At 37.1% G+C, this 20,965-nt stretch overlaps 2 protein-coding genes across 2 annotated transcripts; one reads left to right on the plus strand and one right to left on the minus strand.

The window, feature by feature from the left end:
• Window positions 1-22: 22 nt before the first annotated feature.
• On the minus strand, window positions 23-3,399 carry rsph1 (radial spoke head component 1). The gene is made up of 7 exons (XM_077728169.1): window positions 3,256-3,399; window positions 3,032-3,145; window positions 2,316-2,421; window positions 2,076-2,166; window positions 1,863-1,998; window positions 1,221-1,292; window positions 23-953 (listed from the first exon to the last, which is right to left on the minus strand). Exons 1-7 carry the CDS (start codon window positions 3,304-3,306, stop codon window positions 639-641), a joined length of 885 nt encoding a protein of 294 aa, XP_077584295.1. The 5' UTR covers window positions 3,307-3,399; the 3' UTR covers window positions 23-638.
• A 2,656-nt stretch (window positions 3,400-6,055) lies between these two features.
• On the plus strand, window positions 6,056-20,435 carry cckbrb (cholecystokinin B receptor b). The gene is made up of 5 exons (XM_077728792.1): window positions 6,056-6,336; window positions 15,357-15,608; window positions 16,633-16,894; window positions 17,233-17,360; window positions 19,674-20,435. Exons 1-5 carry the CDS (start codon window positions 6,213-6,215, stop codon window positions 20,204-20,206), a joined length of 1,299 nt encoding a protein of 432 aa, XP_077584918.1. The 5' UTR covers window positions 6,056-6,212; the 3' UTR covers window positions 20,207-20,435.
• Window positions 20,436-20,965: the final 530 nt, after the last annotated feature.

Consider the following 20,965-nt stretch of genomic DNA (forward strand, 5'->3'; position numbering starts at 1 on the left):
CGAATGCATATGGGTACAAACATTTCAGGTTACGAAACCCTTTAATAAGGTTGGCTACATCACTGCACTCCTTACAAGATTAATCCACAGAACTACAAAAATGCATGTTGATCAACAAATCCAAATTGTCAGTCATTAATTTACATCTGATTGTACATTAAAAGCAGTGGTGTAAAATTAAAAATACTTCAATCTAGCAGCTTGAATGCAAAATTTAACAAAAAAAATGCAACCACAGTCTGTCTATGATCTTCAATAAGAGCTTTTCACATCGCAAATTATTACTAATGGTTACACATAAATTAAAATGTAATTAAATTTCTACCGATTTTCTGAAAAGAGCCATGTGATTGAACATCTGAGGTTATCAATGGCACTAAAAAAGTTCATGGGAGAGTGTGTATGTTTATAGTCCTTAGTTCTATAACTTTAAATGCCCAATTATGACATACCTCAGCATAATGAGATGGGACAAAGGTGAAAAAAAAACTCAGCTAAGGCGTGTAAAAGAAAAAATGTTGTATGATGACATGACACCATTTTGAAACTAGGGTGTAAACTGAAAATAAGTACAATGATTTGATCCAAAGCTAACAGTTTTACCTTCCAAAAACTTGGAAAGATTTGATATTGTATTTTCATCCATTTGCATCCTCAGGTACCGCTTCACTCGGAGTATCGGGGGGAACCTCGGGGGGAACTTCGGGAGGAACCTCAACCGGAGGCTTGGCCTGGGCGTCGACCTGAACCTCGGGCTGAACCTCAGCCTGGCCCGCAGCCTGGCCCGCAGCCTGGCCCGCAGCCGGGTCTGCAGGCTGGCCCGCAACCTGGCCCGTTGCCTCAGTTTGGGCCTCCCCCTCGGGCTCATGCGACGTTAGGCCAGTGATGCATTTTGGAAACCACTTGAGAAGCGTAGTGGAGCCCGGTTCGCCCCACTCGCCTTCGGCACGGTCCTACCGACAAAGTGTCATACATCAGCAGAAGTTGAACTTTGGGAGACTAGTCTCGTTGTCATTTGTGTAGTTAGCCAATTTCATTTTAATTTAAAAAAAACAAATTAGTAGTTGCCACAGTGCACACAGACTTATCAAATTATCATTCCACAATTCTTGGAAATGTGCCATGGTGCAGATTTATACACTTCTACTTAACATGTGTGAAGAGAATGTTATTTCTAATGTTCTTATAGAGTCCATATGTAATAAAAGGGATGCCTTTACCTGCTCTATTTGGTGGTATTCACCATGCTGTTCGCAACCAATGTCAAATATGTATTTTCCTGGACCAGATGGCTGCAAATAGAAAACAGGGTTGTTCAAAAAAATATTTTCACAAGTTTATAAATGACTAACAATCAGATTTTTATGGTGACAATAATGTTTGATGAGTGAATTTTGTTACTTATATGAAATCAAGCTCACAATGTTATGTCCATATTTTGAACTTTTGTGTTTGCTTTTAACTTTTTATGCATGATTGTTTTAAAACATTTGTATTTATATTTGAAACATTACTTTTTTTCTAAATTAGAGAATATTTTATATACTCACAGTTTTATTGAATATTTTTCATTTTAATGTTTTAATTCAAATTATTTTCAACCTTTCAAATGTGTTTTGAAAATCATGACATAAGAGACATTATATTAATTTAATAATATCTCATTTATTTAATATTTTTCAAGCTTTTCTTTTTATGTATATATTTCAACTAAAATATTTGATTTTTATTTTCTTCTTACATTGCTTACAAAGTATTTTTTAGTTTTTTTGTATTTTTAGTAATGATATTTTTTTAAATGTTAAATTAAAAAAAGATTTGTATTTCACAGTTTTTCAGTTATACAACTTTTTTAAACTTACATTGTTGTTCACAAAGTTACTGCTATATCTATGGTTAGCATGGATGAATTCTCCAACAGACTCAATCTTGCCATTCTCCCATGTCCCAGTATAAACCGAGCCGGTGTCATGGTAACGATAGGTGCCCTCGCCATGCCTGCGTATAAAACATGTTTGCGGCTTTTTATAAAAGTAGAAAAACAACTCAAAGCTACACCAAAAACAATACAGTACCTCATGTGATTGAGCCAGTCTCCAACATACGTATCTCCATTGGAGTATGTGTAAACACCATGACCTTGCCTCAAGTCTTCAGCCCAAGAACCTTGTAGAAAAGAGAAATCATTATTCTTTGTTAGTTTAGTACTTACTGACTGCCATTGACAGAGATAAGACGTCCAATCCATTTGGACTTGGATGGCTAGCAATGATCTGTCAATTGTACTGAAATAGTTAAAATACAAAAATACTCACCTTCATATTTAGATCCATCCGGGTAATAGAAGATGCCTTGTCCATGTTTCATGTTTTGGTGGTAATCTCCCACATATCTTGCCCCATTCACAAATCGGTATGTGCCCTGAAAATACAATGTATTCATTGGGGTGACATTTGCTGTATATTTGTTCTTATTTAGGACTGACAAACTAGATCTCCACAGACACACTTGATGGTTGTACTGCTCAAGTGAATTCCTTTTCAATCCAGCAGACAATCCTTAATTCATACAGTATCTCCATGTGCAATGATTTCTCTTAAGATTTTCCCTTCAAAGTAACACATTTGTAATCCTTATTAAAACCACGAATATAGAGGTGAAAATTGTGAATCAGGGGTCGTCTGATAAGTTAGAAATGGTGACATTAAATGATTTAAGGCAATTTTAAGGGTATAATTTATACCTAGAGGTGGCTAATATGTGAGCAAATACAGTAAGTCATTTTTCTTACAAGGTATTATCATTTGAAGGAGTATGAGTATCCTTCAAGAAAGGAGAATTTGAGCATTTATATACTTTTTGTTTTGTTTTTGTTTTTTGTTAGACATGTTATAGATGGGTTAAAGTCAAAACCCCGATTCAGCACTTGACTATTCTGGTTAATTGACATAAAAGAAAAAAAAAAACAATAACTTTGCAATGATGAACATGATATTATTCGACACACAATAACATGAATTTCTAACTCTACCTTGCCATGTCTTTTTCCTCGTTCATATCGTCCTTGATAAACGTCTCCTTTGGGCAGAACTGCTTTCCCCATTCCATGTCTTTCTCCAGCTTCATTTCTATCCCCTTCATATTCCTGTAATAATTAAAAAATGTGGACATAACTTGAAAATAAACAGAGCCGGCATGACAGCGTCACCTAGGTTACCAGACATCAACTAAACATTCAATTTATATGTTTCTCACCCCGAGTTTATTGCGTTCCTCATCAAACTCATCCGAGTCTATATCGGACATTGTTAAGTTCTTTTAAAATTGAAAATACTATAATTTTATTCAAGATAGAAAGAGTAGAAGCGCCGAAGCGCATGAACGCGTGGCAGTTTAAAACCCGGAAGTTAACACTGCGACAAGTACATATTCCAGATTAAAAAAAAAAATATATATATATATATATATATATACTATTTACGATTTAGCGATACTATATGATAGTAGTTTTATCTACTAAAAAAAATTGTAAACTGTTTTATTTCGCGATGTGGGAATAGTAAAATTTGAGTTTTTCGTTACTATGGCAACCTCACTCCCAAGCTTCACAATTCCTCTCTTCGACGTCTATGACCGCCAGTGGCAGCCAATGAGTTAATCGTGGATTAAAAATAAAAGAAATAGAAAAGAAAACGAAACTAGAATGAGTGCAAAGATATTTTACATGCTCATATAAAGTAAATATCCATAACTGTATATTCTAAAGCAATACAATTTTTGCATTTCTCACTTTTAGGGAAGTGTGTTAATTTTACATTTGACAGATCTGGAAGGCTGTTAATGGGGAAACTTAACACCTTTTCCCTGCGGTATCATGCCATTTTCACGCTCACTCTGTCGCATAACAAAGAATGGCCTATTGACTAAGTAAACAACATTGGAGTTCACCTATTAGTACTTCCCAAAATCTCAACACAAAATCCACTTGAACTTTGCTTAGCACAGATCTTTGCTTCCTCCATTTGTCTTCCCTTAAGATTTATCGGGCAAATGCTGGATGGCTTTCCATGACGTCGGCTTTCAATGTGTTGCTCCAAACAAAAGTTATTGTTATCGTCTTTCTTTTTTACTCCTTTTACTATGCCAACAAATGAGTCCACGAGAGTTAATTTATCTCCAAACTGTCTTCATCAGTAGTAATCAACATGTTTCCACGACAGGGAGGCACTAGTCTAGCTCTTCATCTAGATTGGCATTCTCTCAAGCCTTGTTTATCTGGGTTAAGTGGCACGACACATGACCTAGCCGAGACAGCCAATTAGGCACTGGAGAAAAAAAAGAGTAGAGGTGAGACATAATGGACCCCATTATCTTTCATGTCATTTCACCCCAATGTGTTTCCAATCCAAGCAGATGGTTCCCTGCTATGATATAATAGCACAACACATTGACCTCCCAAATGAGTTGGCACAGGAGACAGTCCATTAACTTGGATTAAAAAAAAAAAAAAAAGAAAAACCCACATGGGATCTTTTTTATCCGGTCAACAAGCAATTAGATAAATATAAATACTTGAAACACTCCCCTCAAGCAAAGAACAAAATGAAATGATTCATATTGAGGTTATTTAAATGGAGTAGATGGACATGCCAATAAATAAGATGTAAAAGAGATTATGTTTTTGTCCAGTCAATAAAATTACATGAGCATGGATCTCCAAAGCAGGAAGCTCAGTGACATTGATGCTGTTATCCCACAACAGTACACAACCTCGGTGAGGTCAGGACCAGGATGTGCATTTGTCCATACTAAAGGGAGACAGTCAATCTGTAATCAAATACATCTCAATACATTTCACTACTTTTAGTATATAATTTCTTCCTATACCAATCACTGATTAATCATCTAAGATGGTTCTTTCAATTAGAGGTCTCCATTTTAGTTTTCAAATCACTGGCTGGTGTAAAAAAATACAATAATCCCTATTCAATATATTTTTTTATGTCATTTTAATAAAGAATGGAAAAAATGGTCATCATTTAATTTCTTTTTAAAAGTATTTTTTTCCACTATTATTTAACATTTATTTTTTAAAAAGAGATCCTTCAGTTAGATAATTTAATTGTTTTAAAATCATTCATATATGTTTTTTTTAAATTTCCCATCGCAAAATAGGTAGGGACAGCACCAGATCTCAAATAGGGGGCCGCAAAATATTGTTGGCAGACCGCAATTGACCCCTGGACTGTCCTATATATGTGTGTACGTACATGCATTTTTATTTATTTCAGTTTTTATTTATATATTTGAAAATATAGGTGACAGTTTTAAATAAAAAAATAGCTGGTGTTATGCCTTAAGATTTTTGCAACGCAAAAAGTATGTTGCAAATCAAAAACAGCTAGGAAACACTGCTCTAAAGTCATTGAATTATATGATTTAAAACAATACATTACTTATTTTTACATTGCGTGGTCCAGAAGTTGTTTAGTGGACACAGACATCAACTTTTACTCACATTAAGTTGGTTTTAAATGAGATATTGGAATAATTTACATGCTTTCGGTTGATAAAACTTTGATAACAAGGACTTTATATTGTTAATATGGCCGATATAGTTTTAAACTAGAAGATTTTCAGCTGTCGGTGTGTCTTGAGATTTTTTTCAATGCAATTAGCTAAAAAAAAAGTTGTGAAACACTGACTGGTCTAAACTAAAAATAAACTGCATGTGAAAAGACAAGTGCTGACTTACCTTCGCCACGGGGAGGCGACAAAACGCAGATGATACACTCCTAGTTGACTTTTGGCCCAAGCCAACACATCTGGACAGAATTAACGCACAAAAAATATAGGATCATAAATAATTGCCATGCTATTCCTTTTATGGATAACTAAAGCTTTGGGAAAAAGTTTAAACTACACGATTGCGTCAACTTTTCACAAGGGATTCCACGAGGGAATTCGCACTCCCTCACTCTCCCTCTTTCTCTCTCTCTCTCCCCAGTCTTTAAGTATCCGACGTGTCTTACTCGCCGTCAGATTCACTCTTCGCTCTTGACAGCCTAGCAATTTGCAATGCTCTGACGTACCTTTTCTGCACAAAAATCTGCTTTCCTCCCACGTGCAAACTTGGGACGAAGGACCCAGCGAATGGGATTTGGGGGGCTTTAACTTTTGACTCACAGGTGCGAGTTTGATTTTTTAGAATTATGGATTCTTTGGGGCAAAATGACACATCCGTCGAGTGTGCAGGGACCCGAACGGACGCGTCAAACCGGAGTTGCAGCAACAACATCTCCATGGCGTTTGCACCCCGCGGCGTGCGGCCAAAAGGTAAGGAATCGTATTTATATTTTGAATACATAAGCCAGAAAAATGACAAAAAAAAAGACAAAAATATAAAATAAAAACACTTGTTAATGTGCAAACTTGACTTCTAACTGTTCAAAACATGAATAACCCATTGATGCATGGATTTACATACATTTAAGTATACATAAAAAAACATGCAGGTAATCCATAGGTATATGATCCCAATAATATGCATTAATAGAACACGCAAATTAATTGGAAAAATCTTACATTTAATGTTAAAAAAAGAATTATATTCAGTCATTCTGAACTGCTTTATGCTTTTAGGGTCGTGGGAAAGAATGATATATTTTTGAATATAGATTATAATTCAGGGGAGAACTGGTGGTTTAGTGGTTAGCGCAGGGGTGGGCAAACTATTCCACAAAGGTCTACAGTGGGTGCGGGTTTTATTTCCAACCCATTGAGAAGGGCACCTTTTCACCAATCTGCTGTTTTACAATTGCAATCAGTGGATTTTCAGTCAGGTGCTTCTTGTTTTCTGCAGAAATATCATTGGTTAAACTGTCTGTGCGATATTGGTTGGAACAAAAACCTGAACCCACCACGTCCCTGGAGGACCCGTTTGCCCATCCCTGGGTTAGCGCATTGGCCTCATAGTTCTGAGGTGCTGGGTGCAAATCCAGGTCAGTCCACATGTGTAGAGTTTGTGTGTTCTCCCCGGGCCTGCGTAGGTTTTTCCTGGGTACTCCGGCTTCCTCCCACATTCCAAAGACATGCATGGTAGGCAGATTGGACACTAAAGTGTCCCTTGGTATGAGTGTGAGCGTGAATAGTTGTTTGTCTCCTTGTGCCCTGCGATTGGCTGGCCACCAATTCAGCCCCCGCCTCTAGCCCGGAGTCAGCTGGGATAGGCTCCAGCACCCCCGGGACCATAATGAGGATAAAGTAGTTCAGCTTGTTGAAGAAAGAAATAGATAAAAACAAATACATACATTATTTCATCCTGTGAACTGGTTATCCCAGTGAGGATCGGGGGGTGCTGGAGCCGATCAATGCTAACGTTTAGATTAAACCCGCAACAGGTTGCAAGCCAATTGCAGGGTGCAAAAATACACACGGCTTTTTACGCTTATACCTGTACCCATGGGCAATTTAGAGTGTTTAATTAGCATAATGCATGTTTTTGGAAGGTGGCAGGAGCCAAAGTACCTAGAAAAAACCCATAAAGCCATGGGCAGAACATGCGAACTCAATTCAGTGGCACAGTCATTTACCGCCAGGCTTCTCAGTTCAAATGGATTGGATAACTTTTTGCTGTCCATACTAACCAATGTGTTTTCAGACTATTCGTTGCTCAAATTAAATACCTTGTTTCACATAGTAGAACAATTATGTATCTGGTAGAAGACATAATGGACAAAATGGAGTCTCATCTGTTCCTCTCGCACTTCATCAAGCAAATCCTGCTATTTTTATCCTCTTCTTGAGGCAACCTTTCTTTAATTGTTTGGCTGATGAAGTGTGCACCTTCATTTGGAGTGTCGACAAAGACGAGACATTTTCTAACCAGCACTGGAGCCATTTTCAAACCCACCCCACCAGTTGCTCGAATGTCTCTTTTGACAAGACAAAAGGCAGAATGCATACTGGGGGGGCCACTCGTCAGTCAAAGTGCTACGAGAAATGGAAGGAGACCATATGTAGCAATCTACTATTAGATTTTCTCATCTCATTTTCTGAACTAGGGTCACGAGAGAGGGGGGGTTGCTGGAGCTTATCCCAGCTGACTTCGGGTCTGAGGCGGGGAACACCCTGAATTGGTGGCCAGCCAATCGCAGAGTACAAGGAGACAAACAACCAATCACGCTCACAGTCATACCTAAGGGCAATTTAAAGTGTCCAATCAGCCTACGCCGCATGTCTTTGGAATGTGGGATGAAACTGGAGTACCTGGAGAAAACCCACGCAGGCACAAAGAAAACATGCAAACTCAAACAAGTGGAGTGACCTGGAATTGAACCCAGGTCCCCCACTCTGAGGCTGACGCCTCACCGTATTTTAAGCGGAGGAAACATTCCAACTTCGACATACTTCAAATACTCAAGCGACATGGGACACTATTTTTCTTGTTTTTATATATATACACCCGTATATATATAGTGTATGGTTGGTCCGGTGGTCGCAGTTGTGGGGTTGAGTTTTCGATCCTAGGTGAGTCCACACTGTATGTGTATATATTTATATTGATATTACAAGTAAATCATAATATTGATTCCTCTTTCACACCACACAAGCAACGTGGGGGATGCTGAAGCCTACCCCAACCAACCACGGGAGAAAAGGGCACAATTAAATGGACAAGCACTCATGCACACAATCACAACTTCATCGAGTGACAATTGAACCCAGATTGCCTCCACTGAAGTCAGATGGAAGAAGCACTGCATCATTAGGTGTCCTGAATTAAAGTTTAAATAATATGTTAATTAAAACAAGCGCAATGCAATTAAAATGGATACCATGAGAAATACACCCTGGAAATTTCTACAATAACATTCCCATTTTTTAAAATGATAATTGCTTTTAATTATTATCTTTTATAATCATTATTATTTATCTCATCATTAACAACCGATGCCCAATTAAGTTCAACTGTGAATAGTGGCTGTAAATGCTCATATTTCTATGCCATAATGTTTCTAATGAAGGAATTTAATAAATAGTAATAAATCAAAAAACTAATATTACTGTGTTCATTTTAAACACGGCTTACTCTTCTCTGAGTTTAGGGGTGCTGGAGCCTTGGCGGACTAACCCTGAACTGGTTACCAGTCAATTGTGGGGCACATATAGAGAGAAAGGGAGTCAACCATTCGCGCGCACAATTGCACTGCCACCAACTGGGAATCAACTCACGCTGCCTGCACCAAAGTCAGGCAAAAGAACCACCACTGCACCATCGGTTTGCCATATAAGAGGTTAAGTCGTGTATATTGTCCATTCCTGCAAAAGAGAAATATCAGCCCAAAGCCAGCTGCTGTCTGCATCAGTGCACTGACACTCACTCACCCCTAAAATGAAGGCTCTTCCCCTTTTTTCTTTGTCTGCTATCAAAATGGCTTGCTTTTATAGAGCTTTAGTGAAGCGACTTGCTGGCTGGGTGATCATTCTGACACATGTGCATTTATCTGCAAACCTGTCAAAATTGCAAGCCGTGCGGCAAGCAAATCACTTCATACGCCTGAATTGATTTGTTTCTTTCTATTTTTTTTTCACCAAGAATTGAACTTTGTCATATTGAGAGCCCTTTGTATTATTTTGGTGCTATATTTAGCTTGCTGAGGGTCAACCTATTATAAAGGAAAAAGGAGTGCAGGTGTTTTATAATGGTACAATGAGAATCATTTCACCCTCCAGCAGCCGTGAAGTTGTTGGGATCGCTACTTGTTGAGGGCAGAGAATTGAGAAGGTCTGTAGCGAGCAAGTCAATGAAAATGTTGATGAGCTCCACAGCATGAGGGATGATTGCAATTCATCATGCATCAACAGGAGGGCATTACTAGGGTCTTTAGAGGGGTGGGAGGGAGCAAAATTTGCTTTCAGATATAATATACTGCAATATTACCGGGAAAAAAGTGACCCTGAATCTACTCGGGTATTGAAGAAATAAGAAAGATGTTTGTTTTGGGGCTTTAAGGTGGAATAAGACAAAAGACCAGGAAAAATTACCAATTTTGTGCTTGTTTTATGTCTTTTTAGACTTGAAAAATGATCACTTTAAGCTCCTACTGCAGTAACCACTATATAATAATACTTTAGGGTAGAATAAGACAAAAGAACAAAAAAAACTGCTTTTGTGCTTGTTTTTATGTCTTTTTAAAATTGAAAAATTATCACTTTAGTTTCCTATTGCAGTAACCACTATATAAGAAAAAAATAATACTTTAAGGTAAAATAAGACAAAAGACCCAAAAAATACTGCTTTTGTGCTTGTTTTTATGTCTTTTTAAACTTGAAAAATGATCACTTTAGTTTCCTACTGCAGTAACCACTATATAATATAAAAAAAATACTTTAAGGTGGAATATGACAAAAGACCAAAAATAATAACCTATTTCGTGCTTGTTTTATGTCTGTTTAGACTCAAAAAATGATCACTTTATTTTCCTAGTGCAGTAACCACTGTATAATAAAAAAATAATACTCAAGACCAAAAAAAATACATATTTCTTGCTTGTTTTGTGTCTTTTTCGACTCGAAAAATGATCACTTTATTTTCCTAGTGCAGTAACCACTGTATAATAAAAAAATAATACTCTTTAGGGGATTTGGAACATTTTTTTCTACAATTAATCGTTTATTAAACTATCGTCAATCAATTCTGTAATTGATTTACTCAGTCCTCATTATAAAAGATATCATTTCTTTTAAGAATGATTACAAACATTTTCCCACTGTGGTACAAGTAGTTCAAATCATCAAATCTTTCTCACCTGCAACAAGTCAATTATATCAATTATATCATAGAACTGATTCTCTTTAACCTTGAAGTGCAAAGTAAAACCATCTCTTACTAAATATATATTAAATGCATTTGAAACAGAATGGCTGGTAATGAGTTAATGTGTTTTACTACCATTGACGGCACTAAATGTCCAATACAATTTGAAGTCAAAATGAATTGCCCATCAATGGTAGCCAATGAGTTATTAGCATATTATCCTGCCACACAACAGACTACACAGGCAGTCTGAACATTATATTACAGTAAATAAATCTCTTCATTATTATTCATAAGCGGATATGTAGTATTCTTTTCAAGAAGTTCCATTGTTGGAACAGTCTGTCCTTCATTAACTCTTGTGAATTGCAGTTGAGCTTACCAACACTGATGTGACATTTACGGCAACAGATAAGACACTTGCGCTGACATTTACCAACGCTGCCTTACAGGGACAAGGGCGAATTTTTTTCCTGATAGACATGCCGACTCGAGAACCAACTGAAATAGAACATGGCACGCCGGTTGTGTATTAGACAGGCGGTAGGAGAAGTAATTCATAGTGCATAAAATGTCAGATTTTCTGAATGAGAAAAGCTGATTAAATATTAAATATTCATAGACGGACAATGAATTGAGAGACCAGTTAAGTGCGGCGCTAATGAAAAGCTTTCCCTGGTGATTTATCATGGATTGGTAATATATAGATCTACTTGAATGTGTTTACATCCAAAAATCAAGTTAGCCCGTCACTCTAAATGGCCCCTAGGTATGAATATGAGCGTATATCTCCTCATGCCTTGCGATTCCTTTGCCACCAATTCAGGGTATCCCCCCACTTCGTGCTCGAAGTTACATGGGATAGCCTCCAGGACCTTTTGTGACCCTTGTGAGGATACATGTTTCAGAAAATGAAATAATGAAAATAAAGTAAAGAAACCAGGACCAAATAGCTACATGTTAACTCATTCATTTTCTGATTTGGGACTAAGACCTTCAAAAGTTTTCCTCAACCAAGACCAAGTCTGAGACTTTTCGTAATTGGGTATAGAACCAATGTCTAAACAAGTCAGACCCCAAGACAGAGTCTTTTGGAATTTAGTTCAAGCCTATAAACACTTTCAAAGTTTGTCTTGAACCATACAGCAGGGCATGATGCCCAAATCATATTTTTTGTTAATTCCTATTTGTTGTGTAACTGTTATATTGGACAAAAAAATATGAAACCTAAAGTGTTAGAGCGCATCTTTGATGTCACATGCAGTCACACTACTTCACATGTGTTTGCAAAAGTAAATATGCCTTTTGGGAATTGAGACTAAAGCTGAGACCAAAACTGAGTCTTTTGGGATCTGAGACCGAGACCAATCAAATACCTTCTAGATTTTTTCCTGAACTAAGACTGAAATAAAACCAAGACTGACCCTTTAGGAAGATGGTCCAATACCACGCCAAGACAAAATATGCCTACATGAATAAAATTACTAAACACATTCTACATTGATTTATCTACTTATAAATGTTCCTACATACAAAATATTCATGTTACGATATGCTGCAAAGGGAATAATTGTCTCTGGATATGTTAAATAATTCAAAAATCTAAAAAATTCAAACATCCCCCAATATGTAATTACACTTTAAATGTAAATTCCTTTATTTTATTTTGAAATTGGCTTGATGGCGCTGCCTTTCCTTTGGCTATCTCAGAAAAGATTACAGAATGTAGGTTCCTGTAAAATGGGACTCTACTTATGAAAAATTCAATTTACGAAACCACTTCTAGAATTAATTAGTTTTATAAGTAGAGGCACCATGGTACTTGGAAATAACACTGTTGCTGAATACCTCAACCAAACCACTTGTTTGTTTGGAAAAAACAAGAAATGGAAATGTGCAGCCATAGTTATCAACATCTAGGAAGCACACAGGGAAGCTAATTGACATCCATTAGGCAAAAGCCCGGCCAGAATATTTTGTGGATGAGCGACAACCTAGGACGAAATAATTTTTTCGGTCCAATCATTTGCCAGCATATTTTTACATAGCATTTTTCTACATCGCAAAACATACTTCCCAGTGCTTCAGTTCACTCACAACAGAAGCCTGAGAAATAGATCAATGTGTCCATGTGGAAGAGTAGTTTGGAAGGGAGTGTTGTCGAGAAAAAAAATGGATCGATCATAAAGCTGTGCATGATAAAGTGTAAATAAGTACCTTAAAAAATAAATAAATAGATAAACCACTACTGCCCATAAATTGCAGGTGCCCATGTTTTAATATAAAAGAGCTTTACAGAAAGGTTTCCTTTATAAATTAAAAAAATGTTTTTTTTAAACTCTTGACAGAGAACTATCTTAAAAAAAAATAAAAAATAAAATAATAGATAAACTCATCCTGCCTATGAATTACAGGTGCCCATGTTTTAGTATAATAGAGTTTTACAGAAATGTATCCTTTATCACAACTAAACAATTTTAAACTCTTGGAGAGGCTTGGAATGAGTTTGTTCATTTCCTACATTGCTGTCACTTGCTTGTTCGGCAAATTTATCTTGAATGTATTCCCACAGAATCTTTTTGACTAATAGAACAGATTTGTAAGGCTTGTAAGGCTGTAAATGCAGCTAAAGTATCAGCGCATGACGCTAAAAAGACAGAAAAACCACAAGGTTGCATGATTCTAGTTAGCCCGTAAAAAAACAAACTAGAAGCTGCTATATTGTTTAAGGAGTAGCGATTTATAGTCTTAAAAATACGGTATTAAAACAGCTTAGTAGTGAGTGAGTCCTACTGAGGTGTTCTCGCAGTTTGGCCTGGATTGCTTTCTCATAAGCAAACTAGTGCCATCTGTGCATTTCTCATACGATTTGCATTTCATAAGACACATTGACAGTGCAGCCATTATTCCTGTGTGTATGTTGTAAGAACAATATTTGAGATGACAAATCAGTTTTGGCCCTAGAATCGGCAGGCCACCGGGTGTCCCCTACCTCTGGCTCAGAGACAGCTGGGATAGGCTACAGCACCCCCTGCGACCCTAATGATGATAAAACAGTTCCGAAAAGTAGATGAGATTAGAGAGAAATAAGTTTTGTAGAATAAATCAATGGGAGTTAAATTACCTCGATGAACACAACATCCTGCGGGTACTTCCTGAAGTACTTTTGCACAAACGGCTATCAATTTTGTAGCAGATGTTGGCTTCAAGATATTCACTTTGGACGGGTGCACTCGGGTGTCTCTATGTCCCGTAATGTTGCTGCGCTTGGTAACCTTCTGGAGAAATAAGTGTTGTATGCAAGCAGGGGTGTCAATGACAATAACTATACCCCCAGAAAGCATGGACTTTTTCGGATATAAGCCACTGAACCTAATAATGGCTACAGTTGAAGAGACACTAACCAAATATATTCCTAGCGTATTGATTTACCAGGACTTTCTTTAACACAACAAGACACACAGTAAACAAAGTGCTTCTGGGGTTAAAGTGGCTGCTATTCACAGTAATAGTGGTCAAATCCATTTCAACTGTGAGGGCTGGCATCAACCTTGGTAGATTTGCTGCCAACCCACCCAGTTGCAAAGGATTTCATGTCTACTATTCATTAACTCTTTGAGAATCACAGCAGAAGGATGAAAAGCTACATCAGGGGTGGCCAAGTCGGGTCCTCGAGAGCCGCTATCCAGTCTGTAATACATGTCTCCCTCCACCAACATACCTGAATGAAATAATTGGAATCATTGTGAAGCTTTTGGACAGCTTGCTGATGAATTGATCATTTGATTCAGGTGTAGTAGAGGATGGAGATATTGAAAACAGACTGGACAGGGGTTCCCAAAGATCAGACTTGGCCAACCCCTGCGCTGATCCATTTCTTAACCCTAAACCTGTCCCCAACCCTTAACCTAACCCGAAACCTAACCCTAAACAATGACCGTATTCATAACCCTGAACATAACTGTAAACATAACCCTAAACATAACCCTAAACATAACCCTAAACATAACCCTAAACATAACCCTAAACATGAACCTAAACATAACCCTACACATAACCCTACACATAACCCTACACATAACCCTAAACATAACCCTAAACATAACCCTAAACATAACCCTAAACATAAACCTAAACATAACCCTACACATAACCCTACACATAACCCTACACATAACCCTAAACATAACCCTAAACATAACCCTAAACATAACCCTAAACATAACCCTAAACAAAACCCTCAACATAACCCTCAACATAACCCTAAGCATAACCCTAAACATAACCCTAAAGATAACCCCAAACATAACCCTAAACATAACCCTAAAAACAATACTAAACCTACCTTAATACTTACCCTAAACATAACCCTAAAAACAATCCTAAACCTACCTTAATACTTACCCTAAACCAAGGTTCAATCTATTCAGAAGGATGGAGGGTGGGGTTGGCTGACAAAAAATAAAATGTGTGCCTTTTTGGAAAGTGTACATCGACTTCCAGCTATAACTGTACCTTGTTTGTCTGTGTGAATTAGATGACAACCACATGCCGTTGATCCTGCTTTACTGCCTCATATTCATCCTGAGCATATTTGGAAACCTGCTGATCATTGTGGTACTGACCGTCAACAAGCGTATGCGCACCGTCACCAACACCTTTCTGCTGTCGCTGGCTGTCAGCGACCTGATGATGACTGTCTTCTGCATGCCCTTCTCGCTCATCCCCAACATCCTCAAGGACTTCATCTTTGGCGCCACCATGTGCAAGACAGTGTCCTACCTTATGGGTGAGAGAAATCTGGAGATCATACCTGTCAACTTCGTCCAATTGCTTCCCTTATTAATGATTAAGTTAAGTGATGATAAACTGTACAAATGCAACGCGGCACATATTTACTTACATGGTATTCACTTAAAGGTCTAAAAATTTTCCCCAAAGTGGACGTAGTGCCCAATCAGTCTCTGCGCCTTTTGTATGCACTAAATTCAAGAATCTGTAGATCTCGCTGTACGACGCTGATAGCTGTCTGGGTACATTGCTTGCTGACTCGCTATATTTATATAGTGAAAAGGCGGACCTGTGAAAGTGGAATGGTATGCTCAAAGCATGACAATATTAGCAGTAGACGATGACGTTTTCGTCTGCTACCAGTGACCGAGACGATCCGGATTAGAGGCGTAATGGGTAAAACGAGATCAGTTTTTACAAAAATAAAAAATCGCTCTTCAAAAAGTTTGAAATGATCAGAAAACGTATAAAATATGGGAAAAACGTACAAGTTTATAAGTAGCCATGCAAGGATGTAGTGATGCTTTAGCCTGACAAGGATGAGTGGTAAGTAACATTTAATGAGACATGTAAGTATATATTTAGTTTATTTATTTAGGACTTCTCCATAAATATTTCATTCATCACTACGAAGTCAGCTAGTTCAAATTGGATGTCTGTCACTGTAAATGACGGCATTGGCTGTGAAAGCACATTACACCTCAGACACACATTTAGCGTTTGCATTTTCGTGCATGTGAATAATAAAAGTAAAGAGTAATTTCCCGTCTTTTCTTGTCCGGGGACAAAAAAGCAGATGAGATCAGTCAGTCAAGGCCAACATGATTTCCTCTGCTACAGATCGTCATCACTACTTCTTCGTCTTGTGCGTGACTGTGTAAACACACAACTGCGTCACAGGTTTTGTCCTCACTTGAATCACAGATATTACCTGCCTGGTTTTGCTATTATTAACAACACAGCATAACTCAAGAGTGCTGATAAGACACACACAATTTTGTTGTTTTTTCGTCTATCCACAGGTCTATCGGTCAGCATCTCGACATTCAGCCTTGTCGCCATAGCGATTGAGCGCTACAGTGCCATCTGTAACCCCCTAAAGTCGAGGGTGTGGCAGACCCGATCCCATGCTTACCGGGTGATCGCAGCTACGTGGATGACGGCGCTCATCATTATGATTCCGTATCCCGTAGTCAGTAATCTGCACTCTTTCGAGCGCATGGACAACACTACGGGCCACATGTGTCGGCAGAAGTGGCCTGCCGCCATGGCGGAGCAGTGTTGGTGAGTTTTGCGGCAAAATAAAATAAAAAAGATACTATTTAGACATTGTTTTTTTTATTATTGAACATTCATTTACCTCATTGGCTGATTCCTTTTTTTGTTCTTGATTTATCTGGAACACAAACATACAAATTAACCTACAAAATGCATTACATAAGATTTTCATCAAGTGCTTTCACCACTGCTTTTCACTGGAATGCAACTCATTTCAATTATCACCTCTCAAGATGTGACCACTACTATAGAATGAATTCTTGCAACTAACACTTTTAGGGCGGTTTTCTGACCTGGAAGGTGCTGTGAACTCTTTAAGTGAAAATTGTATCGTATTTTTGAAGGTATGTTCTGCTGCTACTGGTGCTATTCGCTATTCCTGGGGTGGTGATGAGTGTTGCCTACGGACTAATATCCAGGGAGCTTTATAGAGGAATCCGTTTCGAGATCGGCCATAAAAAAAACTCCACAGGTGAGAACATTGCAAGTCTACAAATTCGAATTACAAAACTCAACACTTCTTTTTTTAATGGTTTCCTTTGGAGGGCTAACTAGTACAGCCACAATTAATCCACTAATAGAGAACTAATTGATTATCAAATTAACACTTTGCTAGTCCTTAAGCGACCTTGTTGCGGAATAGATTCACTCATTTAAATTCATTGAAAACCAAAAAACTGCAAATATTTCTTCTTAGATTTAAAAAAATGTATTCATTTTTTGATTTACACATAAAAAGGAAATAACAGTAAATATGCTTTAATCATGGACTGCTATTCCTTTAAAATTTTATGATTTTCATTTAGTACATAAGAAAGTCAGAAAAGCAAAACAAACACTCTCCCCTTATTTCGATATAAAAATAAATACACATTTAAAAAATAAATATCTCAATGCTGCCCCTTGTAATAAGGATCTTTTTAAATTCTGTTTCATTTATTTTCAATTTCTACAGATTTTACTATTATTATTAATGTAGTTATTGACTATTGTTGTTATTATACAACCTGTCTCATTGTTTTTTTCTAATTTGTAGTGTATTCTTGTTATTTACCGTATTCTGGCATATCTCCAAAATGATTTAGTTGCCACAAATGCATACTGTTGTATGCTCTGAATGATAAGGTACAACTTGTAACTGTCAGTGTACTTAAAAGGGGGGTTTGACTAGACGAGACGATGGTATTGGCGGGCAGCTGCAAACATGGATGTTGCCATCTGCTCGGCCTGGCTTCCACATTTTTTGTCTGAAAAAGATGAAAAAAAACGAATTCTTGGGGGACTAAGTACAAATCTGATAAAAGGAATTATACGTGGGCTACTAATGCAGCAAATGGAATCCTCCTCAAACTCTATATGGTGGACGTTAATTGGAGTTAAAGTACAATCTGGAAAATACTTTAATACACTGATTGCTAACTTTAACTCATTGGAATCTATTGACGTCATTAGATGTCCAATCCAATTGAACTGATTGGGCAAAAAGTGAATAATAATGTTTGAAGGTAATAGACGACCAATCAATTCTAAACTGGAAGTATTTGTCACTGTTTATTTATTTTAACTATCATTTATTGATTTCAATGATGACTTATTTAAATGTATTATTTATTTTGACTTTTATATATAATACTTTATGTAATACATTCAGTATTGGTATTTCCACTTTTACATGGGTTGTACATTTTCATTTTGAAATTCCAATTTAATTTTAATTTACTTCCTAATTATTATCCTAATGAATTCCTCCCTGTTCAAATGAATGGAATGGGCACCTACAAACTTTATTTTCTTCTTAAATTAAACGCAGCACTGCAGAATGAACATAAAAATAGTCTTCATGCTACAGGGCAGTGCGCAATTTAGTCTAGTCTAGTGGTCTTATACACTGGCCAACATATGTTTTCGCACTGTGGAGCCTTGGTGGTAACCAGGGCAACGGTAGGCGGCACCTGTAGAAAGGAGATGTCTGTAACAATTATTTTTAAAGTTTACAAAATAAATTAATAAACATTGGCTGTTGTTCAGTGGCGCTTACTAAAAATCAATAAAACAGTCCGTGGATGGTGAGCTTGTAGTTCCGACGGTGTGTTGACCACAAATTGCATTTCCTGTTGGTCTCAAATCCCTATTTATCATCTGATTATTGTTTCTGCCTGTGTCTCGTCATTTCTGCCCTGTTGGCACCCCTGGACGCCACCTGTAACCAGCTGAGTCATGAAAGCGGAATGGACATCCATCCGTGTTTATCTTTACGCAGGGGGATATATATTTTTTTCCATCCAACGAAAAAAACAACGTACACTATAACTCTTTAATAAAAAAAAAATCTTCCACACCACAGTGTTAAGTTAAGCAGGTTCAAAATAATTCCAAGAGTTTAGATTGTTAGTAGGCAGAGACTTTAAAGGAAACATTCAACAAATGGCCTAATTGCAAAAACAACTAGGCGTTACTTTACACACACACACATATATATATATATATATATATATATATATATATATATATATATATATATATATATATATATATATATATATATATATATATATATATATATATATATATATATATATATATATATATATATATATATATATATATATATATATATATATATATATATATATATATATATATATATATATATATATATATATATATATATATATATATATATATATATATATATATAGAGAGAGAGAGAGAGAGAGAGAGAGAGAGAGAGAGATTTTGCTTCATTTAATGAATAAACATTTCTTATTCTTCCCTTTACCAAAAGACACCAAGAACGGCTTGACTTCAACAGTGTCATGTGGCAGCGACGACGGCGACGGCTGCTACGTCAATGTCCAGCGTCCTTACTCCTTAGAGATGTCGGCCATGTCCACCTCAGTGCGGACACCCAAGTCGGAGCGTCTGCGCACCAACACGTCGGAGGCCAAGCTTGAGGCCAAGAAGCGAGTCATTCGCATGTTGGTGGTGATTGTGGTCCTCTTCTTCCTTTGCTGGATGCCCCTGTACTGCGTCAACACATGGCGGGCTTTCGACAAGGATTCGGCCGGTAAAGCCTTGACGGGCAAACCCATCGCTGCCATCCATTTGCTATCTTACACCTCGGCTTGTGTCAACCCCATCATCTACTGCTTCATGAACACCCGTTTCCGGAAGGCCCTGTTGGCCACCTTTTCCTGCTGTGCCGCTCCTTGCCGTCCCCGCCGCGGTTTAAGGGACCACGAGGACGACGTGACGGCCGTTGGACCTTCAATGTCTAAATTCACTTATACAACGGTCAGTACCATGGGAACCTGCTGAGGCTGATGGAGTTGCTAGGGCAACGAGGTGATGGAGCCTAACGGTCAGCGATATGTAGCAGTAGATGTGGAGCTTAACTCAATGTCTGACACTCACGGTGATACATGCCCAAATCCAGCTGGACTGGGAGATGATGACACCTATCGAATGATCCTCAATATCCAAATGGATTGGATTGCTGTCAATGGCAGACAATGAGGTAAAAGTCTAATTGCAAGAAAAGCCCATTTTAATATATATATATATATATATATATATATATATATATATATATATATATATATATATATATATATATATATATATATATATATATATATATATATATATATATATATATATATATATATATATATATGTATATATATATATATAGAAAAAATCTCAAAAGGAATCTTAAAGCGACACACACAGCAGTTAGTGTAAGGATGAATGCTGAAAATATTAGTGTGCAAATATTGATTTTTTTCAACTTTAGATTATGGATAAAATGAGCCCTTAACCCCTTTGAGCTCAAACCACTAAATAGTGGACAAATTAAAACCCTTTAAACTTGAAATTTCCAATATAAGTTGTATCATTTTAAGATAATATATCAGTTTTAATCGGGGAAAAATATCACGTTGCTAGAAAATTCATGCATCAAATATGACATATTACGTATATATTGGATTAATGAACGTGTAACTTTTGAAAAATATACATACAGCATTAGAGGAATTCACCAATTCAATAGTTTTTTTGTACCAATTGTCCACA

Source organism: Stigmatopora nigra, chromosome 11 (assembly GCF_051989575.1).
Source record: "Stigmatopora nigra isolate UIUO_SnigA chromosome 11, RoL_Snig_1.1, whole genome shotgun sequence".
Taxonomy (NCBI): domain Eukaryota; kingdom Metazoa; phylum Chordata; class Actinopteri; order Syngnathiformes; family Syngnathidae; genus Stigmatopora; species Stigmatopora nigra.